Source organism: Rhamphochromis sp. 'chilingali', assembly GCF_963969265.1.
Source record: "Rhamphochromis sp. 'chilingali' genome assembly, chromosome: 1".
Lineage (NCBI taxonomy): Eukaryota > Metazoa > Chordata > Actinopteri > Cichliformes > Cichlidae > Rhamphochromis > Rhamphochromis sp. 'chilingali'.
In genome coordinates, this window is record NC_137929.1 from 52,352,191 (window position 1) to 52,373,617 (window position 21,427).

Sequence of the window (21,427 nt, forward strand, 5' to 3'; positions counted from 1 at the left end):
GGTTAAATATTTGATATTTGATTTGTTTAGTTAAATGTGTTCAATGTTTCTCTTTCCCCTGAGTTAAAAGAAAAAGAGGCTGAACTCTCGAAGCTCCGTGCTGAGAAAGATAGAAGAGAACGAGATGAGAAGGAGCTGCAGACCATAAATAGGAAGCTTGAAGCCGAGAAGAAAGAGGTTCATATTTTGTTCCTTAGATTTATTTTCACAATATAAAAACAAAGTTGACATTAATTTTTTTCTCATTACAACTTTATTGTATGTAATTATACTGCATGCAGAACTCTTATAAATATACCATCACCATTTTTACAGCCTCTGCTGTAGTTTAGCTACAGCAGAGGCTTGGGAAAGAGAAGCAGAGGAGGCAGGATGCTGAGATGGCCCTGAAATCCTGAATGAAGGAGCCTGAGACCAAAGACATAAAGGTTCATATCTTTAATTTAACTGCATTCAAGGTCTTCATTACTGATTTTTCATTAGAGGACAAATTTATTGAAATGGCCTAAACTTTACATTGGAAGTTCCTCAAACTATCTATAAAGTGATCTTAATCCTTTCCTGTTAAATTGCATTGCGGTATATCAGTTTTATATTTGTTAATACCCAGCATATACATACATACTCTAATATGATAAATACTCTAATCTGACTTATACTTTAATAGAAGTTACTTTTAGTGATTAATTCATCCTCAGTAAGTCATTGTTGATTCCGCCCCTCAGCCATTTATGCACATAGTGGGTCCCACCTCATTTACATGTGTTCAGTTCAGTTTATTACTAACCTATACTAATACTAAAAGTGGCTGCGTGTAGCAGGAGCTGCAGCTAAGTTTGGCAAATTGCATTTGACACATTTTGTGTGTGTGTGTGTGTGTGTGTGTGTGTGTGTGTGTGTGTGTGTGTGTGTGTGTGTGTGTGTGTGTGTTTTGTCCAGAATTACATTGCACTTTTCATCTTTAAATCTTACAATCAAGATAAATGTTATAAATCTTGTAATCATATGCATCATCAACAAATTATGGTCTGGGTGTGAAAAGTGAAGACAATGGAGCAAAGTTTGTTCAACCTCTATGACCAGCAGGGGGAGACTGCTCTGCAAATAAATGTACTCTGCTTTAACTTATGTAGGCGTTCATTACAGATCAGCCTCCTTTCTTATATTCCCTTCTCTCTCTTCCAGGTTTGAAGTGACTGAAGTCCAGCAGCAGGTAAAAGATGAACAGAGGAGGGAGGAAGCTGAGTAAGAAGTGGAGCTCTTCAAAGGGGAGTTGGATGAGTCGAGTACATAATTACAATGTCATTGGCTGTGGATATGGTTCATGTAGTCTGGGTCTAAAGCACTCAGATTGTTTCCTCTTCGTTCTTAAACCTCTGTTTGTCTTCTTTTCTCTGTATTTGCCATATTATCACAGCACTAAAGTAGAAGAACTGATAATGTTTTTTTTTTTAGATTCACACTAAAATCTGAAAAATAAAGCAAATGATTTACAGATCATTATATTGGTAAAATGAAAGTGTAACCTGGTTTTTGTGTGTATATCATCTTTTATTCAGCCGCAGAGAAATCTTTGACAGCATCTCACATTTTTGGAGGAAACTGTGATTAAAAGAGATCTTCCTATCTGTATCTGGGTTGCAGGGCAGCTGGAGCATAACCCAGAATTGATAGAAGGCGGGTTAACCTTGGACAGGTCGCCAGCCCATCGCAGGGCTAACACAAAGAGACAGAGATCCATTTAGCTCTCATTCACATGTATAGCTAATTTGGAAGTGTAATTAATCTAGGTCTATTAATTGCATGATTTTTAACTGTGGGAGGAAACCAAAGTAGCCAGAGAGAACCCACTTGAAACTACACTGATTGTGAATTTGAACCCAGGACCTTTTTGCTGTGCGGTAACAGCACTAACCACCACACCATTGAGCTCTCAAGCTAGGCTTAAAAAAAGTAGGAAAGCTAAGATTACAGTGATTTTACTGACGTTTGAAATCTCATGTGATCTTGTGAATTTCATGAGTCCAGGCAACTAAGCACTCTCACTAGATTGTAACATGTCATCTCAACAAGAACAAATTAAGTTGTTGAATTTCATGCAGATGCTACATGATTTAATTAGGTTCACCATAGAAACATGAAATTATTTTGTTTAAAAGCTTGTACTTCAGTAACTCCTCATTAATCAGGAACTATGGATTAAAGTACTGTAGTGTACTGTAAACCTGAAAAAAAAATGTAAGAGAAGAACTTCAGATCCTGACTGTGTGAGGACAGAAGAATCAGCTTTATTTCAATTTTGAGGGATAGAATTTACATTTGAGTTTGATGGTTCTGTTCTCTTTGTGATTACAGGAGCTGCCCTCAGATTCAGACCTCAGCACCACCCAGTGACAGCAGACAGATCATCCAACATGTTCACATGTTAACTGCAAAATGAACTGATGAAAACAGTGCAAAGGTTAAAGTACCACATGTGCTGTCAGTGAAAGCTGCAGCTGTTTTATTGATAAAGTTAAAGACAAAAAAACAAAAGGATTAATCACCCCTGTAACTATGTCACTATATATCAGCATTAACAGGACCTCAGTTTGGTGTTTCAGAAAGCTGCTGATCTCAGACCTGCACAGCTTCCGTTTTAAACACTTGATGTACTCAGCTGCATGAAGAGCATATGAGATTTTCTCTGACACAATTAAATAAAACCTGATGAAGGTCAAAGGTCGTCACTTGTATGATGAACTACAAACTTGTCATCTGGAATTCTTTCACAATTTTCTGCAGATAGTGTGTTATTTATCATGAAGTGATTCAGAGTTATTCATACCAGAGTAACCAGAGAGGATCACATATTTTTAAATGTATAACTTTCTACAGGACTGAATATAATACCTTTATGTAAAAGTCCGGAGCCTCTGGGGAGTATCTGAGTATTTATAACATTACACAAACCAAAGGTCTCCATCACAGTGTTCATGAAATGCTGGGTTTATCTTCTGGGGCGGGCCTACGGAGGAGTGATGAAGATTTCCCTGTGAGGGAGCTGCTGGTGAAGATCATGAGTCCTGCTTGATCAATGCCATGCGCTTCAGTCTTCCTGGTGTTTTGTAAATGATGCCTCTTACAGTGGGTCAACAGAACTTATGGCACAGGACAGCTGTGATGAAAGAAAGGGAAGAAGTTTCTCCAAACCTCTGGACCCAGAGACCCAGCTTAGTCCTCATGGTCTCACTCAATAGTTTCTCTCCAGGGTGAATGTAGCTGTTGATATAATATGGACTCTATTATTAAATGAAAAAAACAAATTACACTACACTACTGAAACGTTCTGCTGATGTTTTAAAGGTTTCCATGTTACCAGGCTGTAGAGGGGTCTGAAGATTTAAACAGTTTTAGATCCATTACACTCACAGTCTTATGCTAAAATCTTAAAGGACCGCATTATATTTTTGATATTAACAGTAACTAAATCTAAACTCTTTAAACGTCAAAGTTGATCATTAGATTGTTTTATGACACAACAGTGGTGAGTGTTCCCACCTTCTGCTCTTTGTAACTTAATGCGATCTTTCCGTTTTCGAGTTTTGGACATGATTTTGGAGTATATCCGGTAGCGATTGACCACAAAGTAAAGCTACCGGAAATGTACAACCCTACATCCGGTCTCAAACCAGGAAGTTCTCGTGCACAGGGTCTATTCCCAGTTTATGTTCACAAACAGAAAAGTTCATAACTATAATGATTTCATGGTTTTTAGTGATTTAATGTATTTGCATTATATGGTTGATCGCTGTAGCAACTTGCCAAATGTGTAAGTCAGTTCTAACTATGCATTTATAATAATCGACAATGACGGCAATACTGTCGTGACTATGACAGCAGGAGAAGTTAAAGGTTTAACTAAGGTTTAAAAAAGAATGTATATGAAAGCATTTAAATGCTGACAAATATAATGTACTTTTTTGTATTCCATTTTTCTTTGTTAAAAAGAAGAAAAATATAGTTTTATAAATGCAGCTGAAATACAGGTTAACAAACTCCAATGCATTTTTAGATCAGATGAGGGTGGCTGTACAAAACGGTATAGAAGTAGATATAAATGTATAAATAGTGTACAAATTCTCTACATGAAACATGTTGTGAGCATGCAGTGTGTGTCATTACATTTTGTGTGAAGGCAGAATCAGAAGTGATCTTATCTTAAAGTTAACAGGGGGCAGTCAATTTTCTGCACTTATGCACTCAAGGAAAAAAAAAAACATGTTTAGTACACAAACTAAAATGCAACACATAGAGTTCATTCATGACCACCATTATCAAAAATATATATATATTATTATTTTTATTTATTTATTTCTTAAATGGGTTTACTTAAAAAGAGGCCAGTGGGGATTTCCAGTTCTAGTGTATTTCTTTATTTTGTTCTTTCTTTTTAATATGTATATTTCTTTGCAGGTGCAGTGTGGACCACAAAGTGGGTTAAAGTGCTTAAACATATCACCGTTATCTCTTCATCAGCTGTCAGCTTTATATGTCAGCACAGTGCACGACGTGTGTGTGCAAACGCATCTGTATGCAGCCTTAGATGATAACAACAAGGACCTCTTCCTCAGTCGTCGACCTAACAAAAAAAAGAAAAAAGTAAAGATGCAAATGACCAGACAGGAAATGAGCGTGCTTAGCACCAACATGTCGGGGGCATTTCACTCATATGAGTCATTTCTGGATTGTGGGACTCAATGTTTAAATTTGAATTGGTGCCATTATTATGATTATTATTATTATTATTATTATTATTTAGATTAATAACAAGGTCTCTGTATATGTGTGTTAGCCTTTTCTCCTGCACTTTTGTGTGTAGATGACTTCAGTGTACAGCACGACCACAGGGTCAATTTTACCTGCAGCAAAAAAAAACAAACAAGCAAAGTGTTGCAGAGCATTTAAATGATAAAAGTTGGACACATGTTTATTTGTTTCATTTACAGTATTTTAGCGGAGTGAAACTGTAACAGTCTTCTGATTGTTACTCTTCATATCTCACAAGATAGTAATTTCTTCTGCATGCATACCTTTGCTGCTGACGCTGAGCAGAACAGCTGAGAACAATAAGAGGAAGATGCAAGCCACAGGAAACCGAAAGTGTGTCAGGCCAGGATGACGCAGTTCAGGATGTCCTGCTTCAAAGCACAAAAACCACAGGTTAGCATGATGATGGAAGCAACTATGTCCACTGTGTACATGGCTCTTTATTATTCTTTATTTTCATCATCAGTGATTTAGGGCAGAACAGAACTGAGGATCCTTCGATTTGCCAACCAATTTATCAGGAACAGAAAAGAAAGTCCCCTGACGTCATTGCACTATTTCACCTCCTTAAATCTGTCAGCTGCACATGCATGACACATCCAGTTTAGAGGATTTCACTGTTGTCACTGGAGAAGGCTGTGAAGTCTAAGCTTAACCACAACGCTCCTTCAATGTGTGAGACGTCACACTTTCTGAAGATGTCGAGGAATTCTGCTGTTTTGACAAATTAACATGCATAACCATTACTGCACAATGCCAGAACATATGTAATGACAGGTGATGAAACTCGATAACTTGCATGAGCATAATCATCTTACTCCTACTTCCTCTCTGTATCTAAGATGGTGAACATTGGCAGCAGGGAGTGGACCGCTTCACAATCAAACTTTTACTTTTATTACACCATCAAGTACCAGCAAAGTCTGTACTGGTACTTGTCAGGATACATTTTTTGACTTAAAATAGCACTTTTAAGTAAAAGATTAGATGAATTTATCTTTGTAAGCCAACAGTTACGTTGTTAAATGCGATTCACATAGTCATCAACAAAACTTTCAAAATACGACCATCCTGATATCATCACACTGCCAGGAGCAGTTTGATCAATTTAAAGCAGCTTAGATTCAGTAGGCGTAAGCCAGTATACATTTGTTCCTAATAAAATTCACTCTACAGTTAAACGAAGTAATAATAATAATAATAATAATAATAGTCTTACCTCTGACAGTCATCCAGCTGTCAGGTGATTCTCCTGCTCCAGAGATGTTGCACTTGTAGAGTCCCTCATCACATTTAGAGACTCTGTAGATAGTCATGTTTCCTGTTGAGCTGCGCCCAATAAGAAGCTCATTTTTGTAAAATTCACTTATGACATTATCATAGAGAGTGGCCATGTATTTACAGTTCAGAATTACAGTATCTCCCTCCATCACAGGATGAACGGGACTCTCCAGGATCACAGAACCAGCTGAAACACAAATATGCAAAAGGTCAACGTGATACTGGAGTCTACTCAGTTCTGGCTATTTTAATTGAAACAAACAAACAAACCAACAAAGAGCAAAACTTCTTCTTCTTGTCACGCTATAAATTTACAAAATCAAGAATCCATGCTGGTATAAAAAAATCTAAGTTAATTAAGTAATGAGAAAGTACATTAAGACATACATTATACTCAAACATGCATGTGCACTCTGTCAGGTTAATATTAATTATTGGACCGGGTATGTCAGCAGTGTCACCGGGAAAGCAGGAGGACGGCACAAATGCAAACATTGCGTTATTTAAGACTACTGAGCTGGGCAGAGGGTGGGAGAGTTATGTCTTCAAGCAGACTGTAAGCAAATGGACATGGAGGTGCTCAGGAGCTGGAAGTATTTTTTGTTTCTGTTATACGTAACAGCAAGCAAGGTTTATGTAAGTTTATGTAACTTTGCTTGTAAAGTTTCTTCTAGATGAATACCTCCCTACCACAGACAGTTTGCAGTATATTCCACAACTGCATTTCTTGAAGCCCTAAATCACAACTGAACTGCTTTTATCAGCTTGCCATTTTCACATGAGTTTGTTTTTCATCATCATTCATTTAGAGTCCTTAGAACAGGAATGCAAAATATTTTTAAAAAAGAAAGAATTTGAAACACATGACCTGACAATTAGATTCACATTTTAAGTCCATTGTTAACAGAAGAATGAAACATATCTTAGTGGAAACCTACCTGTTACTGTGATGGTGACAGCATCGAAGCACTCGCCTGCTGCAGACTCACACCAGTAAACTCCAGTGTCTGCTGGGTAAAGGTTACTGATGTTGCAGTGAGATTCATCTATTCCATTTGAGGATGAGGGACATGTTGTGTTTATGTATAAGGACGTGTTCCTCTTAATACGCCACACTGAGGAGTTGTCCTGCTGCCCACAGCTCATGGAGACAGACTCATACTGGAAGAACTGGGATTTGTTGGGAATGATTCTTAGAGAAGCTGCACAAAACAGATAAATGATGGAAAGCTCAGATTTTTAATTAAATGCACAAATATATTTAGGTTATTAGTGGAAACATTCTTATTGACTGACACAAAGGCATACTTTGCAGGAATGAAAATTTATGAGTATTTTCATACTATTGTCCATGTTTATGAAGTTGAAAATAAAGTGCCTAAACCATACATTAACCCTTTAAGACTTACCATAGAACCAAGTCCACCAGAGCTTATATTATATTTTTACCTGCTGTGGAGCCATTTTTGGGAGCATTTCAAGTTGCTATACATCAATACAACCATTATAGCCCAGGTTTTAATATTGTGTCTGCATCAAGTGCATAGTAATTACATAAATTGCAAAAAAGTGCAATAAACTACAAAAAAATTGAAAATGTTTTTTGCTTTTTTAACATATATTTCTAGTTAGAGAAATTCAATAGGCTTATCCCTCAAAACTGTAAATACAAAAAAGTTGCACAAATAGTTTCCCACCACAGGAAATTTATTTTGAGTGTCTTCATAGTTTTATTTTTGAAATACACCAATTTTTATACACTGCAGGAAAAACGAAAATAAATATTGTAGTGCAAATTTGCAAAAAAGCAGCATATGCATCAAAATAAACTATTTCCAGCAGTGCAATATGAGTCCTAAGCATCCCAGAAACGACACAGAAAGTCATGAAGTCAAACATAACTTTTAAAACCACCAGTATAGGCTCATGAGGCCTTGATGGTAAACAAACTACATTTCCACGACAATGACGTCACTTCCAGTTTTGGGCAGGTAATGGCGGAAATGCAAAAGTTCGCGCTGACGTCTATTCCAACGTAGGAAGTGTTTTGAACAGCTGATCGGACCAGCAAAGCGTGTTTCTGGAATATTATGTTTTTGTTCCTGCAAGCGCTTTTTATGCAGTTTTTGCAAAGCTATATGTGGAAGGAAACCATGACCTAGGACAAGCTGATGGCATAAGATGTAAGTTCAACTCCTCCGGTTTCATATGCAAAAAAAATTATTGCGCTAGCTTACGTGGTTGCAGTGCTACCGCGATCTAAAAATAGTTACGCAAAACAGAGCGTGCCATCTCTGACCGGTTTTAAAGGGTTAAATCAAAAGTTGCTACAATGAATAAAGTTGGTCTAATTTAGCCTTTAAGACTTTAAACATCCTTAAACTAAAGTTGAATATTTTCTCAACACACACCAGAAAAAAATTAATAAAAACTAGTAAACTTTAAACATCAAAATTCAAATATTTGCTACTTCTGCTAAATCGTGTCACATTGCCTCCAGTTGTGAGAGCAGATGTGGAAGTGAACTGTAAAAGAAACCACTTCCTCATCACAGCCCGGACTAAATTTTGATGTTATTTGAATGTTATTGTCTTTATGGAGCACAAATTAAACACATTAGCCAGCCGCTAAAGTGGATTTCAGACGGCACTCACATATAAATACAGTACTCACCAACAATAGCACAAAGTGTGATGACCTCCATGATACTTGGCTGCTGATATACTCACTGGCTCAATGGTGGCCTGAGAAGGTTAAGTCACACCGCTGTCACAGAGGCCACAGCTTCCTGCTGGTGTGGATACGTAAAGTATCACATCTCACAGTCAGGGGTTGTGGCTCCACCTTATTTACTTCAAATCAACCACCTTCACCTAAACAAGTACAAAAGCCTAACCCTCTGTGTGTATCGCATTAAATGTGTAACAATTAAGATGTAAAGACTTGTGCATTAATACTGTTCAAAATGTCACGATCCTGGCACGTCCTCCCACCCCAAAATGATCCTGTTTTTCACTGAGATTTATTGTTATCATTCATTTAGAGCTGAAAGATAGATTTTGGTTACATATTGTCATGACCCAGCTCCTAGTAACTAATTGGCAACCAATCGCCATAATCATTTATATATTTATGTTTATAGTGACCAACTGCCATTCTCATAAGTGAGAAAAAACAGCCTCTGAAAAACATAAAGATACCCATATGGAAAAGATATATATATATATATATATATATATATATATATATATATATATATATGATCTCACTCAGTGAGATCATTAACAAGACTGGCTACGGATACCGACTACGGAACGGAGCAGTTGTCAGCCACCTCCTGTACATGGATGACATCAAGCTGTATGCCAAGAGTGAACGAGACATCGATTCACTGATCCACACTACCAGGCTATACAGCAATGACATTGGAATGTCGTTCGGACTGGAGAAGTGTAGTCGGATGGTAACAAAGAGAGGGAAGGTAGTCAGAACTGAGGGGATTGAACTACCAGAAGGCAACATTGCAGACATAGAGGACAGTTACAAGTACCTGGGGATCCCGCAGGCAAATGGGAACCATGAAGAGGCCGCTAGAAAGGCTGCAACCACCAAGTACCTGCAGAGGGTCAGGCAAGTCCTGAGGAGTCAGCTGAATGGTAAGAACAAGATCCGGGCCATCAACACATACGCCCTGCCCGTGATCAGGTACCCTGCTGGGGTAATAGGCTGGCCAAAGGAGGAGATAGAAGCCACTGACATAAAGACAAGAAAGCTCCTGACCATGCATGGAGGGTTTCACCCCAAGTCCAGCACCCTGAGGCTGTACGCTAAGCGGAAGGAAGGGGGCCGGGGACTGGTGAGTGTCAGCACCACAGTCCAGGATGAGACAACGAACATCCAAGAATACATTGGGAAGATGGCCCCAACTGACCGAGTGCTCAGTGAATACCTCAGGCAGCAGAAACCCAAGAAAGAGGAGGGAGACGAGGAACCATCATGGAAGGACAGGCCCCTGCACGGTATGTACCACCGGCAGATAGAGGAGGTGGCTGATATCCAGAAATCCTACCAGTGGCTGGACAAAGCTGGACTGAAAGACAGCACAGAGGCACTAATCATGGCAGCACAAGAACAAGCTCTGAGTACAAGATCCATAGAGGCTGGGGTCTATCACACCAGGCAAGACCCCAGGTGCAGGCTGTGTAAAGATGCCCCAGAGACAATCCAGCACATAACAGCAGGGTGCAAGATGCTAGCAGGCAAGGCATACATGGAACGCCATAACCAAGTGGCCGGCATAGTGTACAGGAACATCTGTGCCGAGTATAACCTGGAAGTCCCGAGGTCAAAATGGGAGATGCCCCCAAGGGTGGTGGAGAATGACCGAGCTAAGATCCTGTGGGACTTCCAGATACAGACGGACAAAATGGTGGTGGCTAACCAACCGGACATAGTGGTGGTAGACAAACAGAAGAAGACGGCCGTAGTGATCGATGTAGCGGTTCCGAATGACAGCAATATCAGGAAGAAGGAACACGAGAAGCTGGAGAAATACCAAGGGCTCAGAGAAGAGCTCGAGAGGATGTGGAGGGTGAAGGTAACGGTGGTCCCCGTGGTAATCGGAGCACTAGGTGCGGTGACTCCCAAGCTAGGCGAGTGGCTCCAGCAGATCCCGGGAATAACATCGGAGATCTCTGTCCAGAAGAGCGCAGTCCTGGGAACAGCTAAGATACTGCGCAGGACCCTCAAGCTCCCAGGCCTCTGGTAGAGGACCCGAGCTTGAAGGATAAACCGCCCGCAGGGGCGTGCTGGGTGTTTTTTTTTTTTTGTTTATATATATATATATATAAATCTATAAAGGTTTGTATCTGTCTTGTGTAAAACTTGTATGAAAAGCATACAAGAGTGAAAACAGATATAAGATCCCTTGAAAAATTATATAAATGGAACTTGTATGTTTTGGATACTTTGGATACTTACTTAAACAGTATATGAAAGTTTCCACTTTCATGAGTAAATCATATCATATAAGCCTTATATGATTCACTATATGAAGCAAGCTAAAGCTGATGCAAGTCTTTTTATACGTTTTTATTTTCCATATGGGTATGTAAAACAGAATTGTCAGGATTGCACGTGTGTGTGTGTGTACATAATATTCATTCCTGTCTCTCAAGAGACGTTAGGCAGGGTGTCACAAAGATATTATCTTGTGGGGAAGATTTTGTACTGAAGATGTTACTACAAAGAAGCTTATACAAAAAAGGACAATTTAACAAAACAAAAACAAGCCCCTATTTTGTCTTTAGTGTCATCTCATTGGCTGATTTACTGTGTAAAACTGTAATACTCACTGAAGACAAAAACACCTGAAATAACCTCTTGGTATATTTTAAATGGGAACTCAAATTCTGCATCTGGACTCCAGTTAAATGAACTGTATATAAAAAACAAGCTACAACATGTATAAAAGTACACGAAAAGAAGTCTGTAGTGGAAGCATGTTGAACACTGAAGAGAGTATTTTGATCCAAAACCATTGCTGTTATCAGTAAATCATGTGTAAAGGCAAAATTTAGGATGGATCCATGTTTTTAGGCATATGAATCATTTGTGGACATATTTGATATGAGAGCTAACCCAAAATTGATAAGAGGCTAAATTATGAGGGGTCTGTTTAATTTTTAGAGTTAATGGACCCAGAAAATTTCATTTCCCATTTTTTCAGTTGTACAAAGAGTAACTAACACAATAAAAATGTATTTAATTTTTATTGTTTTATTTATGTAATTTGTATTTCAGTGATGTTTTTCTTAAAAACACATTTTAAAAGTCTTTGCAGGCTTTGTGAGTCAGCTCATGGTGAGACATTTATTTACAGACGAGTCTTTGGAGCCTCAGAAGAGAATAAAGAGGATCTCTTCCTCAGTGGTTCCCCTGAAAAACAAAGAACATAATTCATGAAAAACGTGAACCACACCTTACACTTACACGTTTATATACCACCTACATGAAGTCTCACAGTCTACACACACTGTGAGACTTCATGTATGCAGGCTTAATTCTTGTGATGTTTTAAAAATTGTATCTCCAAAAGTTGATACTGTTCATCTGGAAGTAGTGTTTTCAGCGGGAGAAACATTTCGTCACTCATCCAAGTGACTTCTTCAGCCCCAGCTGGCTGCAGGTTTCCCCAATCTTATAAACAGAGTGTCCTCAGCAGCCAGAAGAGAGAAGAATGTGACACTGAGGATGTGGACAAGTGGGCGAAGAATTTGTCTGACAGACAGCTCACCCAAACAGAGAAAAACATCCTTGCTAAAGGGTTTAATTTTCCTGTCACGCCGAGACAAATCCAGCTAGTGGAACTGATCACAGCCACAGAAACAGCAATTCGAAACAACAATATTGCTGAAGTGGAAGCAGAGCAACTATGGATGAAAGTTTCAGCCTGTCTCAACAATCAGCATCACCATGGAGAAGAAGAAGGCACTCGCATCACTTAGTAATGACAACAACATTATCACCCTTCCGGCAGACAAGAATGGTCAATGGTAACTTTATTGTCCCCATTGGGAAATAGATTTGCAGTATACCCGTATATATATATATATATATATATATATATATATATATATATATATAACACAAACAAACACAACACATACACCCCCAAAAATAAACCCAGAGAAAAATAACAAACTTTTATCATCAACAAAAGTGTGCAATGGCAACAACACATATGGTTTAGTGTTATTAACCATGATAATAGCAGTAGGTATAAAAGACAATCTACGTCTCTTTGTCTTCACTGCAGGTACTTTATAACGACGACCTGATGGAAGCAGTTAAAAATCATTAAAGAGAGGATGATCTGAACACAACAAGACAGAGGTTGCCTTCCTCCTGTTATAAAAGTCCACAAGCTGGACCTGAGACCTCCCTGAAATCTGACCAGCCACTTTAACCAGGTTGCTAAGTCTGGTCTTATTATTCAAGGACATATACAGTGGGGCAAAAAAGTATTTAGTCAGCCACCAATTGTGCAAGTTCCCCCACTTAAAATGATGACAGAGGTCAGTAATTTGCACCAGAGGTACACTTCAACTGTGAGAGACAGAATGTGAAAAAAAAAAATCCATGAATCCACATGGTAGGATTTGTAAAGAATTTATTCGTAAATCAGGGTGGAAAATAAGTATTTGGTCAATAACAAAAATACAACTCAATACTTTGTAACATAACCTTTGTTGGCAATAACAGAGGTCAAACGTTTACTATAGGTCTTTACCAGGTTTGCACACACAGTAGCTGGTATTTTGGCCCATTCCTCCATGCAGATCTTCTCGAGAGCAGTGATGTTTTGGGGCTGTCGCCGAGCAACACGGACTTTCAACTCCCGCCACAGATTTTCTATGGGGTTGAGGTCTGGAGACTGGCTAGGCCACTCCAGGACTTTCAAATGCTTCTTACGGAGCCACTCCTTTGTTGCCCGGGCGGTGTGTTTTGGATCATTGTCATGTTGGAAGACCCAGCCTCGTTTCATCTTCAAAGTTCTCACTGATGGAAGGAGGTTTTGGCTCAAAATCTCACGATACATGGCCCCATTCATTCTGTCCTTAACACGGATCAGTCGTCCTGTCCCCTTGGCAGAAAAACAGCCCCATAGCATGATGTTTCCACCCCCATGCTTCACAGTAGGTATGGTGTTCTTGGGATGCAACTCAGTATTCTTCTTCCTCCAAACACGACGAGTTGAGTTTATACCAAAAAGTTCTACTTTGGTTTCATCTGACCACATGACATTCTCCCAATCCTCTGCTGTATCATCCATGTGCTCTCTGGCAAACTTCAGACGGGCCTGGACATGCACTGGCTTCAGCAGCGGAACACGTCTGGCACTGCGGGATTTGATTCCCTGCCGTTGTAGTGTGTTACTGATGGTGACCTTTGTTACTTTGGTCCCAGCTCTCTGCAGGTCATTCACCAGGTCCCCCCGTGTGGTTCTGGGATCTTTGCTCACCGTTCTCATGATCATTTTGACCCCACGGGATGAGATCTTGCGTGGAGCCCCAGATCGTGGGAGATTATCAGTGGTCTTGTATGTCTTCCATTTTCTGATGATTGCTCCCACAGTTGATTTTTTTACACCAAGCTGCTTGCCTATTGTAGATTCACTCTTCCCAGTCTGGTGCAGGTCTACAATACTTTTCCTGGTGTCCTTCGAAAGCTCTTTGGTCTTGGCCATGGCGGAGTTTGGAGTCTGACTGTTTGAGGCTGTGGACAGGTGTCTTTTATACAGATGATGAGTTCAAACAGGTGCTATTCATACAGGTAACGAGTGGGGGACAGAAAAGCGTCTTACAAAAGACGTTACAGGTCTGTGAGAGCCAGAGATTTTCCATGTTTGAGGTGACCAAATACTTATTTTCCACCCTAATTTACGAATAAATTCTTTACAAATCCTACCATGTGAATTCATGGATTTTTTTTCCACATTCTGTCTCTCACAGTTGAAGTGTACCTCTGGTGCAAATTACTGACCTCTGTCATCATTTTAAGTGGGGGAACTTGCACAATCGGTGGCTGACTAAATACTTTTTTGCCCCACTGTACCATACCAAGCAATGATACAGAAGGTTAAAACAGATTCAATAAAACTTTTATAAAAAAGAGTCATCATTTCAGATGAAACATCAAAACCTCTCAACCTCCTTAAAAAGTACAATCTTTGTTGAACCTTTTTCACTGTAGCAGCAAGATGAGACTCAAAGGACAGAGCCTTATCAAGAACAACCCCCAAATACTAGATAGACTATCATGAGAAAATTTTATCACTGCTCAGTGATGAAAATACTTATGAGCCCCTGAAACGAGACCCAGGAAGTGGCTACAGGAAGAGGGTGATAGATTGTCTGAATCAGTTAGAACAAGACAATTCTATTGACTGGACATCATACCACAGGCTATACCCAGGGGAATCTACACCAAGTCTGTATGGTTTACCGAAGACCTATAACATCTCCAAGTTTCTGGCTTCGATCCTCAACTCGCTGGTAGGCAGCTCTGAACACCACATCCAGAACACCCTGGATTTTGTTGAGAAGGTGAGAGATCGACCGGGGAAGCAGAAGAACAGCACATCAAAAAGGCCCTGAGTAAATGTGGTTATCCCAGCTGGACTTTTGTCAAAGCTGGGAAGGCACCAAAAGAAAGCTCTAGCTGATCCAGGAGAGAAGGACAACCGCTGCCCAAGCGAAAACCTGTAGTTATCCTATATGTGTCAGGAGTATCGGAGCAGTTGAGATGCATTTTTTCAAAACACTGGGTCTCTGTGGCTTTTAAACCCCAAAACACGCTCCAACAAAAACTGGTCCACCCCAAGGATCGGGTCCCCCGACACAAACAGAGTAACATAGTGTATGCCATGGCTATTCAACTACGAAGTTAGTTGAGCCAGATTTTCAAACCGAGGAATTTATCTGGGCCAGATATTTTTTTTGAAGCCAGTAAGCAGCAGATTATGATCAATTTCAAACCCACACAACTGTATTGAAAAACAAGTATTTTTTTTATTCCTATTCCCCTGTAAATCTGGTGACCTCTCACAAATGCACACCAAAAAGTCCATTTAAAAAAAAAGGAGCTATAACTAAACTATTTTTTGCACATTTGAAATAATAACAATAACAATAACAATAACAATAATAATAATAATAATAGTAACAAAAAAACATTTTGATAATTCCCTTTCAAATTAAAATAAATATTTCGCTGACCACTCACTTTTCCTGCCATGGATGGAGCCCCATCCGTCACAAGTATACAGACACGCTTCATATCCAGACCATTTTCCTCAAAAAGAGCTGAAATCTTCTCAAACATTATTTCACCAGCTGTGTGTCCCTCTAACGGTAGTAAGCCGAGCAATTTCCCATCCAAAAAACGGACATATACGCATAACTGTGCATTATCAGTTCTGTCTGTGATCTCCTGCTATAGACATTACATCAGTTTTCTTCAGGTCATCTAACAGCATTTCAAACTCGTCTGACGCCAGAACTTCAACTCTACGAATATTTGAACTGTCCTACAGGGGTACGTTTTTAATAGCAGATGTCACACTTACTTTAATTTTTTCATCACTTTTCACCGCATCCACCACGGCCAGCATGCAGTATTTCACTGTTTCAGAATCTGTGAAAGGCCTTTTCTTCTTCGCCAAGAAGCAAACACGAAGGGAAGCTGCTGCAGCTCTCTCTTGGGCTGTACAGGACCCTCACCATGGTAGTACAACTCCGGTTGTAAGATTATTAAACTCGGTAAAATGAATAAGTATTTGTCAGTCCAGGCAGGGTTAAACCGACAGTTTTCATTGTCAATTTTGCGCTTTTGGAGTGAGAAAGACATGCTGTTGTCGCATCATATATTACGATGATTGTTTAATATGTTTACATCACGGTGCATTGTGGGTTAAATATTGCTAGGCTACTAGGAGTGTTGCATTCACAGTCTACACAACGCTGTAGGAATTTTTAATTTTTTTTTAAATTAACTAATTTTTTGCGTTTTCTCTGTGTTTCTGCCAGGACCACAGGCAGGGCCACTCGCAGGTTGCTTCTGGGCCGCATTTGGCCCGCGGGCCGCCATTTGAATAGGCTTGGTGTATGCTGTTAAGTGCTAGGAGGATTGCCAGGATTTATACATCGGGGAAACCAAACAACCTCTGGCGAAGCTGATGGCACAACACAGAAGAGCTACCTCGTCAGGCCAGGACTCTGCAGTCTATTTACACCTACAGGCCAGTGGACACTCTTTATATTTATAAATGATGAAGATGTACACATCTTGGACAGGGAGGAACGCTGGTTTGAGCGCAGAGTCAAGGAGGCCATTTACATGAAAAGGGAAAGACCATCTCTGAATCGAGGAGGGGGCCTAAGGGTACATCTGTCACCATCTTACAATGCTGTGATTGCAGCCGTTCCCCATTCTCTGTGAATGGTACTCATGGCCATTGATCAGTGGTCATGAGAATTTGCATAATCAAGATTAAGGAACTGACCTCCCAGCCCATTGTTCCTTCAGTGAGCTGGTTTCAGTCATTATGCAAATGTACTGTTTATAAGATTGGGGAAACCTGCAGTCAGCTGAGACCGAAGAAGTCACTTGGATGAGTGACGAAACGTTTCTCCCACAAAACGCTACGTCAAGATGAACAGAATTAACTTTTGGAGATTTACTTACCTGGATGACTGAGTATGCACCAAGATGTTTCAAAATTGTACCACTCTCCATTTTATTTTTATTTATTTAATAATAAACGAAACACTAGAGTGTGCTGTTTTCTAATGAAATCATTATTTTGTGACACAAATTCCACAAAGTTTCTTTTGATTTACATTCAAAATGTGAGAAATTTTCAAAAATGAACCTACTGATTAATTTTTTCCATCATTAATACTGAGATGTGTGTCAGTGTGTTTACCTTTTCTGTTGTAGTTTAGTTTGGTGGCGACTTCAGTGTAGAGCACAACTGAAGGGTTGATCTTACCTGCAGCAAAAAAAAAACAAATCAGAGAGCATTACAATCCTGAAATCCTGAGATTTTTTTAAGGTGGATATGATGAAGTAAACTGAAAGCACAGCTGTGTTTAAAGTTAATTGTGAACCTTTTGTATGATAAACATGGGCACTGAAACTGTGACAAACATTTGAAACATTACTATACAAAACATTATTTCATTAACTTCTTTAAAAGCTAAAAAAAAAAAAAAGAAAGTAAAATTGTTTCTTCATTTACAGGGCAGTTCTATTTTTCCATGTGCTGACCTTTGTTGGTTTTCCAGAGACTGAGCAGCATTACTGAAACCATTGAGAGGTAGATGCATACCACAGGAAGGAGAATGTGTGTCAGGCCAGAGTGAGCCAGCTCACGGGCCACTGCTTTAAAGCAAAAACAGGTTATCAGCAGTGGGGAAAAAACAAGGCTTACTTTACTCACTTTGTTCATTGCATGATTTACTGTAAATGAGAGACACATGAATATAAAGTGGAGGATGCTTTTTTAATAGCCAAAAACTTTATTGGGAACACGAAACAAAAACAGCTCCCATGACTGCCTCACATATTTTATCCACATAAAATACAACTACACATAAATGGCATATTCCAGAGCAACCAGAGAGCATTGCTTTTGTCAGAGCTGTTCAGAGTAAAGTTGAAGTTACATAAAAAATAACGTCCCAATATAAGTAAAGAGGGAAAAAGAATTATGCCCCCTCACCCCCGAGACTGACAGTCAGCAGGCTGTCTGGTGATTGTCCAACTCCAGAGATGTTACACTTGTAGAGGCCTTCATCTGATTTGGAAACCCTTTGGATGGTCAGGTTTCCTGTAGAGCTGCTCCCAATGAGATCATCATATTTATAGAATGTAGCAGTGAAATTGGAGGAGGAGTCTGCATTGTGTTTACAGTGTAGGGTCACAGTGTCTCCCTCCACCACAGGATGGGCAGGACTTTCCAGGATCACAGAACCAGCTGAATGACACAGATGTCAGAGAACAAAATGAGTAAATCAGCATATTGGAGTCTACTCTATTAGTTCAATCAGTTTTGAAACAAAGAGCAAGGGTTCTCTAAATTATCCCCAATTACACCAACAAGTGTTGCTCACAGTTTTGCTGCAGCATTAAAATTAGTACCAAATATCCTTGGGAAAGATAGTAACCCCAAGTTGGAATGTGATGAATTTCAGATAGAAACCATTTAAGGGTGAATGAGGCATGTTATATAAAGCCATTTGAGAGCTCCAGGAGAGGAGAAAGGTGCTATATAAAAATCAGTTTGTTTACCAGACCTTTTGAGGAGTTTATGATGAGAATAATTTTTGATAATGTGGGCAAAAACTTGTTAGGAGGCTAAAATCCAATGTGGACGTCTGTAGTATGCAAGCATTTATGTCCTTAGGATCGAAGAAGTCTTTAACTGTACTGGGCGTGTCGACACTGTTACCAAGAAAAAAAGGAGGCTTGAGATGAATTTCTTAGGAAGGACATTAACAAACTGCCAGATTGTTAATATTGTTAACAAAACCAGGCAGAGAAGGAGTACTTGGTAAATTTATGAAATTTGATTAGATTAATGTAAAAAGACAAAATAGCAAATTAAACTTTGTCTTCCCCAATGTTTCTGTGGTTGCTACTGAAAAAGGGGCAATTAAGATTTTTTAACAGATGTCTCACTAGTTGCATTACATTTTTTGTGTTTAGGGTTGAATGATGAGTAACTGTTGTGTATTGCATTAAAAAAAAGAAAGAAAATCTGAACCTTATTTGTTTAAACCCACCTGCCACAGTGATGTTGACAGCATCGAAGCACTCGCCTGCTGCAGACTCACACCAGTAAACTCCACTGTCTGTTGGATAAAGATCACTGATGTCGCAGTGAGATTCATCTATTCCATTTGAGGGTGAGGGACATGTGGTGTTTGTGTATAAGGACGTGCTCCTCTTAACTCTCCACTCAGAAGAGTTTTCCTGCCCCCCGCAGCTAATGGAGACAGACTCATACTGGAAGAACTGTAATCTGTCGGGAACAATTCTCAGAGAAGCTGCACAAAAGAAAAAAAAAGGTGGAAAGCTGAGATTTTTCTTTTGCCATCAACCAGCCATTTAGTCATAGGATGATTTCAGAAAACCAATCAAAGTAATTCAAGCTTCTGGCTGAAATATGTGTTTCATTACTGTTAGAAACAGTTCAGAGATATAAACATAGATTTGTTTTCCAGTAACACTGCAGCACCTGACTCCTGCAGCTCTAGTAAACAACATTATTCGATACCACAGCAGAAACTGTTGGTTTAGGACATGATAAACAACCTTATAAGAAACCACTTCCTCATTACAGACTGAGCTAAAAACTGAAGTTACTGAATGGCCTGGCCTGCATTTATATAGCGCTTTACTAGTCCCTAAGGACCCCAAAGCGCTTTACATATTCAGTCATCCACACATTCACACACTGGTGATGGCAAGCTACATTGTAGCCACAGCCACCCTGGGGCGCACTGACAGAGGCGAGGCTGCCGGACACTGGCGCCACCGGGCCCTCTGACCACCACCAGTAGGCAACGGGTGAAGTGTCTTGCCCAAGGACACAACGACCGAGACTGTCCAAGCCGGGGCTCGAACCGACAACCTTCCGATTACAAGGCGAACTCCCAACTCTTGAGCCACGATCACCCCAGTAAGTAAGAAGTTACTGGAATGTTATCGACAGCATGGAGCACAAATCAATCTCATTATTTAGTGACTGAAGTGGATTTCAGACAGTACACAGGTATAAATACAGCACTCACCAACAACAGCACAAAGTGCAGCAACTTCCATGATGCGTGGCTGCTGATGTACTGACTGGCTCAATGGCAGCTGAACAGTGTTAAGTCACATAAGATGTAAGTACAACTCCTCCGGTTTCATATGCAGTCAGAGGCCACAGCTTCCTGCTGGTGTGGAAACATAATGTGTCACAGCTCATCACCTCACTTCCTGGCTCCACTCTAATTAAAACCTTTTTTTTTTGTTTATTTGTATTTACCCACAATAAACTGCTAATAGCTTAAAATGTCTCAGTAACTCTAACTCCTTCTTTCACACTTGGAACAGGTAGCATTAGGTTGAATGTCTGTCACAAAATATTTTATCTCTACCATATCTTAGACTGATTTCTGTGGAAGTCTTTTATCATATTTTGAGAAAAGTTGACTCAAGACTTATAACAAATATAAAGACATATAAAGCGTTTCTCTGTGTTAGCCCTGCGACAGACCCGTCGAGGGCGCACCACACCTGACAGACTCCAGCCCCCCCTGACCCTGAATAATCAATGAACAAAGGGGATGGAGTTGATGAACCCCAAAGGCAACAGAAAATTCACACAATATTAATCATAAGTACTCGTATTAAAATGCACAAAAAAAAGCACATTTAAAATACACTTTTCAATGTGACACTAGTATCAACACTTTTATTATCAATGTGAAATTTCAAAGGTTTTGATTAGTGACCACAGATGTCGGGAGCCAGCCCTTACGGGTGGGGGGGGGGGGGGGGGGGGGGGGGGTGGTACTGTCACTGTCAGCCAGCTTTCTGTTTTTCATGCTTTGGTGTTTTTTTCTAGATTATGATTTATTGATGATACTGTTTTGATTATGATTATTATTTAGTAGGCTTTGGTCAGTGTCAAGTCTGTCTCTCCCTGTCTAGTCCGTGTCTTAGTAAAGTGTGTTTTGTTAACAATTAGATTCAAGATTTTTTTTCTTTTTTGTCACATGCA

General features: G+C 39.7%; 2 protein-coding genes across 2 annotated transcripts; both read right to left on the minus strand.

Annotated features, from left to right (window-relative positions):
- Nucleotides 1–4,830: 4,830 nt before the first annotated feature.
- On the minus strand, nt 4,831–8,847 carry LOC308408579 (sialoadhesin-like; the record flags this gene model as incomplete). Its single annotated transcript, XM_080900911.1, has 5 exons — nt 8,764–8,847; nt 7,029–7,292; nt 6,029–6,277; nt 5,073–5,099; nt 4,831–4,901 (listed from the first exon to the last, which is right to left on the minus strand). Exons 1-5 carry the CDS (start codon nt 8,792–8,794, stop codon nt 4,831–4,833), a joined length of 642 nt encoding a protein of 213 aa, XP_080757037.1. The 5' UTR covers nt 8,795–8,847.
- A 3,118-nt stretch (nt 8,848–11,965) lies between these two features.
- Nucleotides 11,966–20,481, minus strand: LOC308402902 (uncharacterized protein; the record flags this gene model as incomplete). The annotated part of the gene is made up of 6 exons (XM_080892040.1): nt 11,966–12,027; nt 17,579–17,644; nt 17,923–18,036; nt 18,377–18,631; nt 19,440–19,703; nt 20,451–20,481. The coding sequence occupies 6 exons, from the start codon at nt 20,479–20,481 to the stop codon at nt 11,966–11,968; spliced, it is 792 nt and encodes a 263-aa protein (XP_080748166.1).
- Nucleotides 20,482–21,427: the final 946 nt, after the last annotated feature.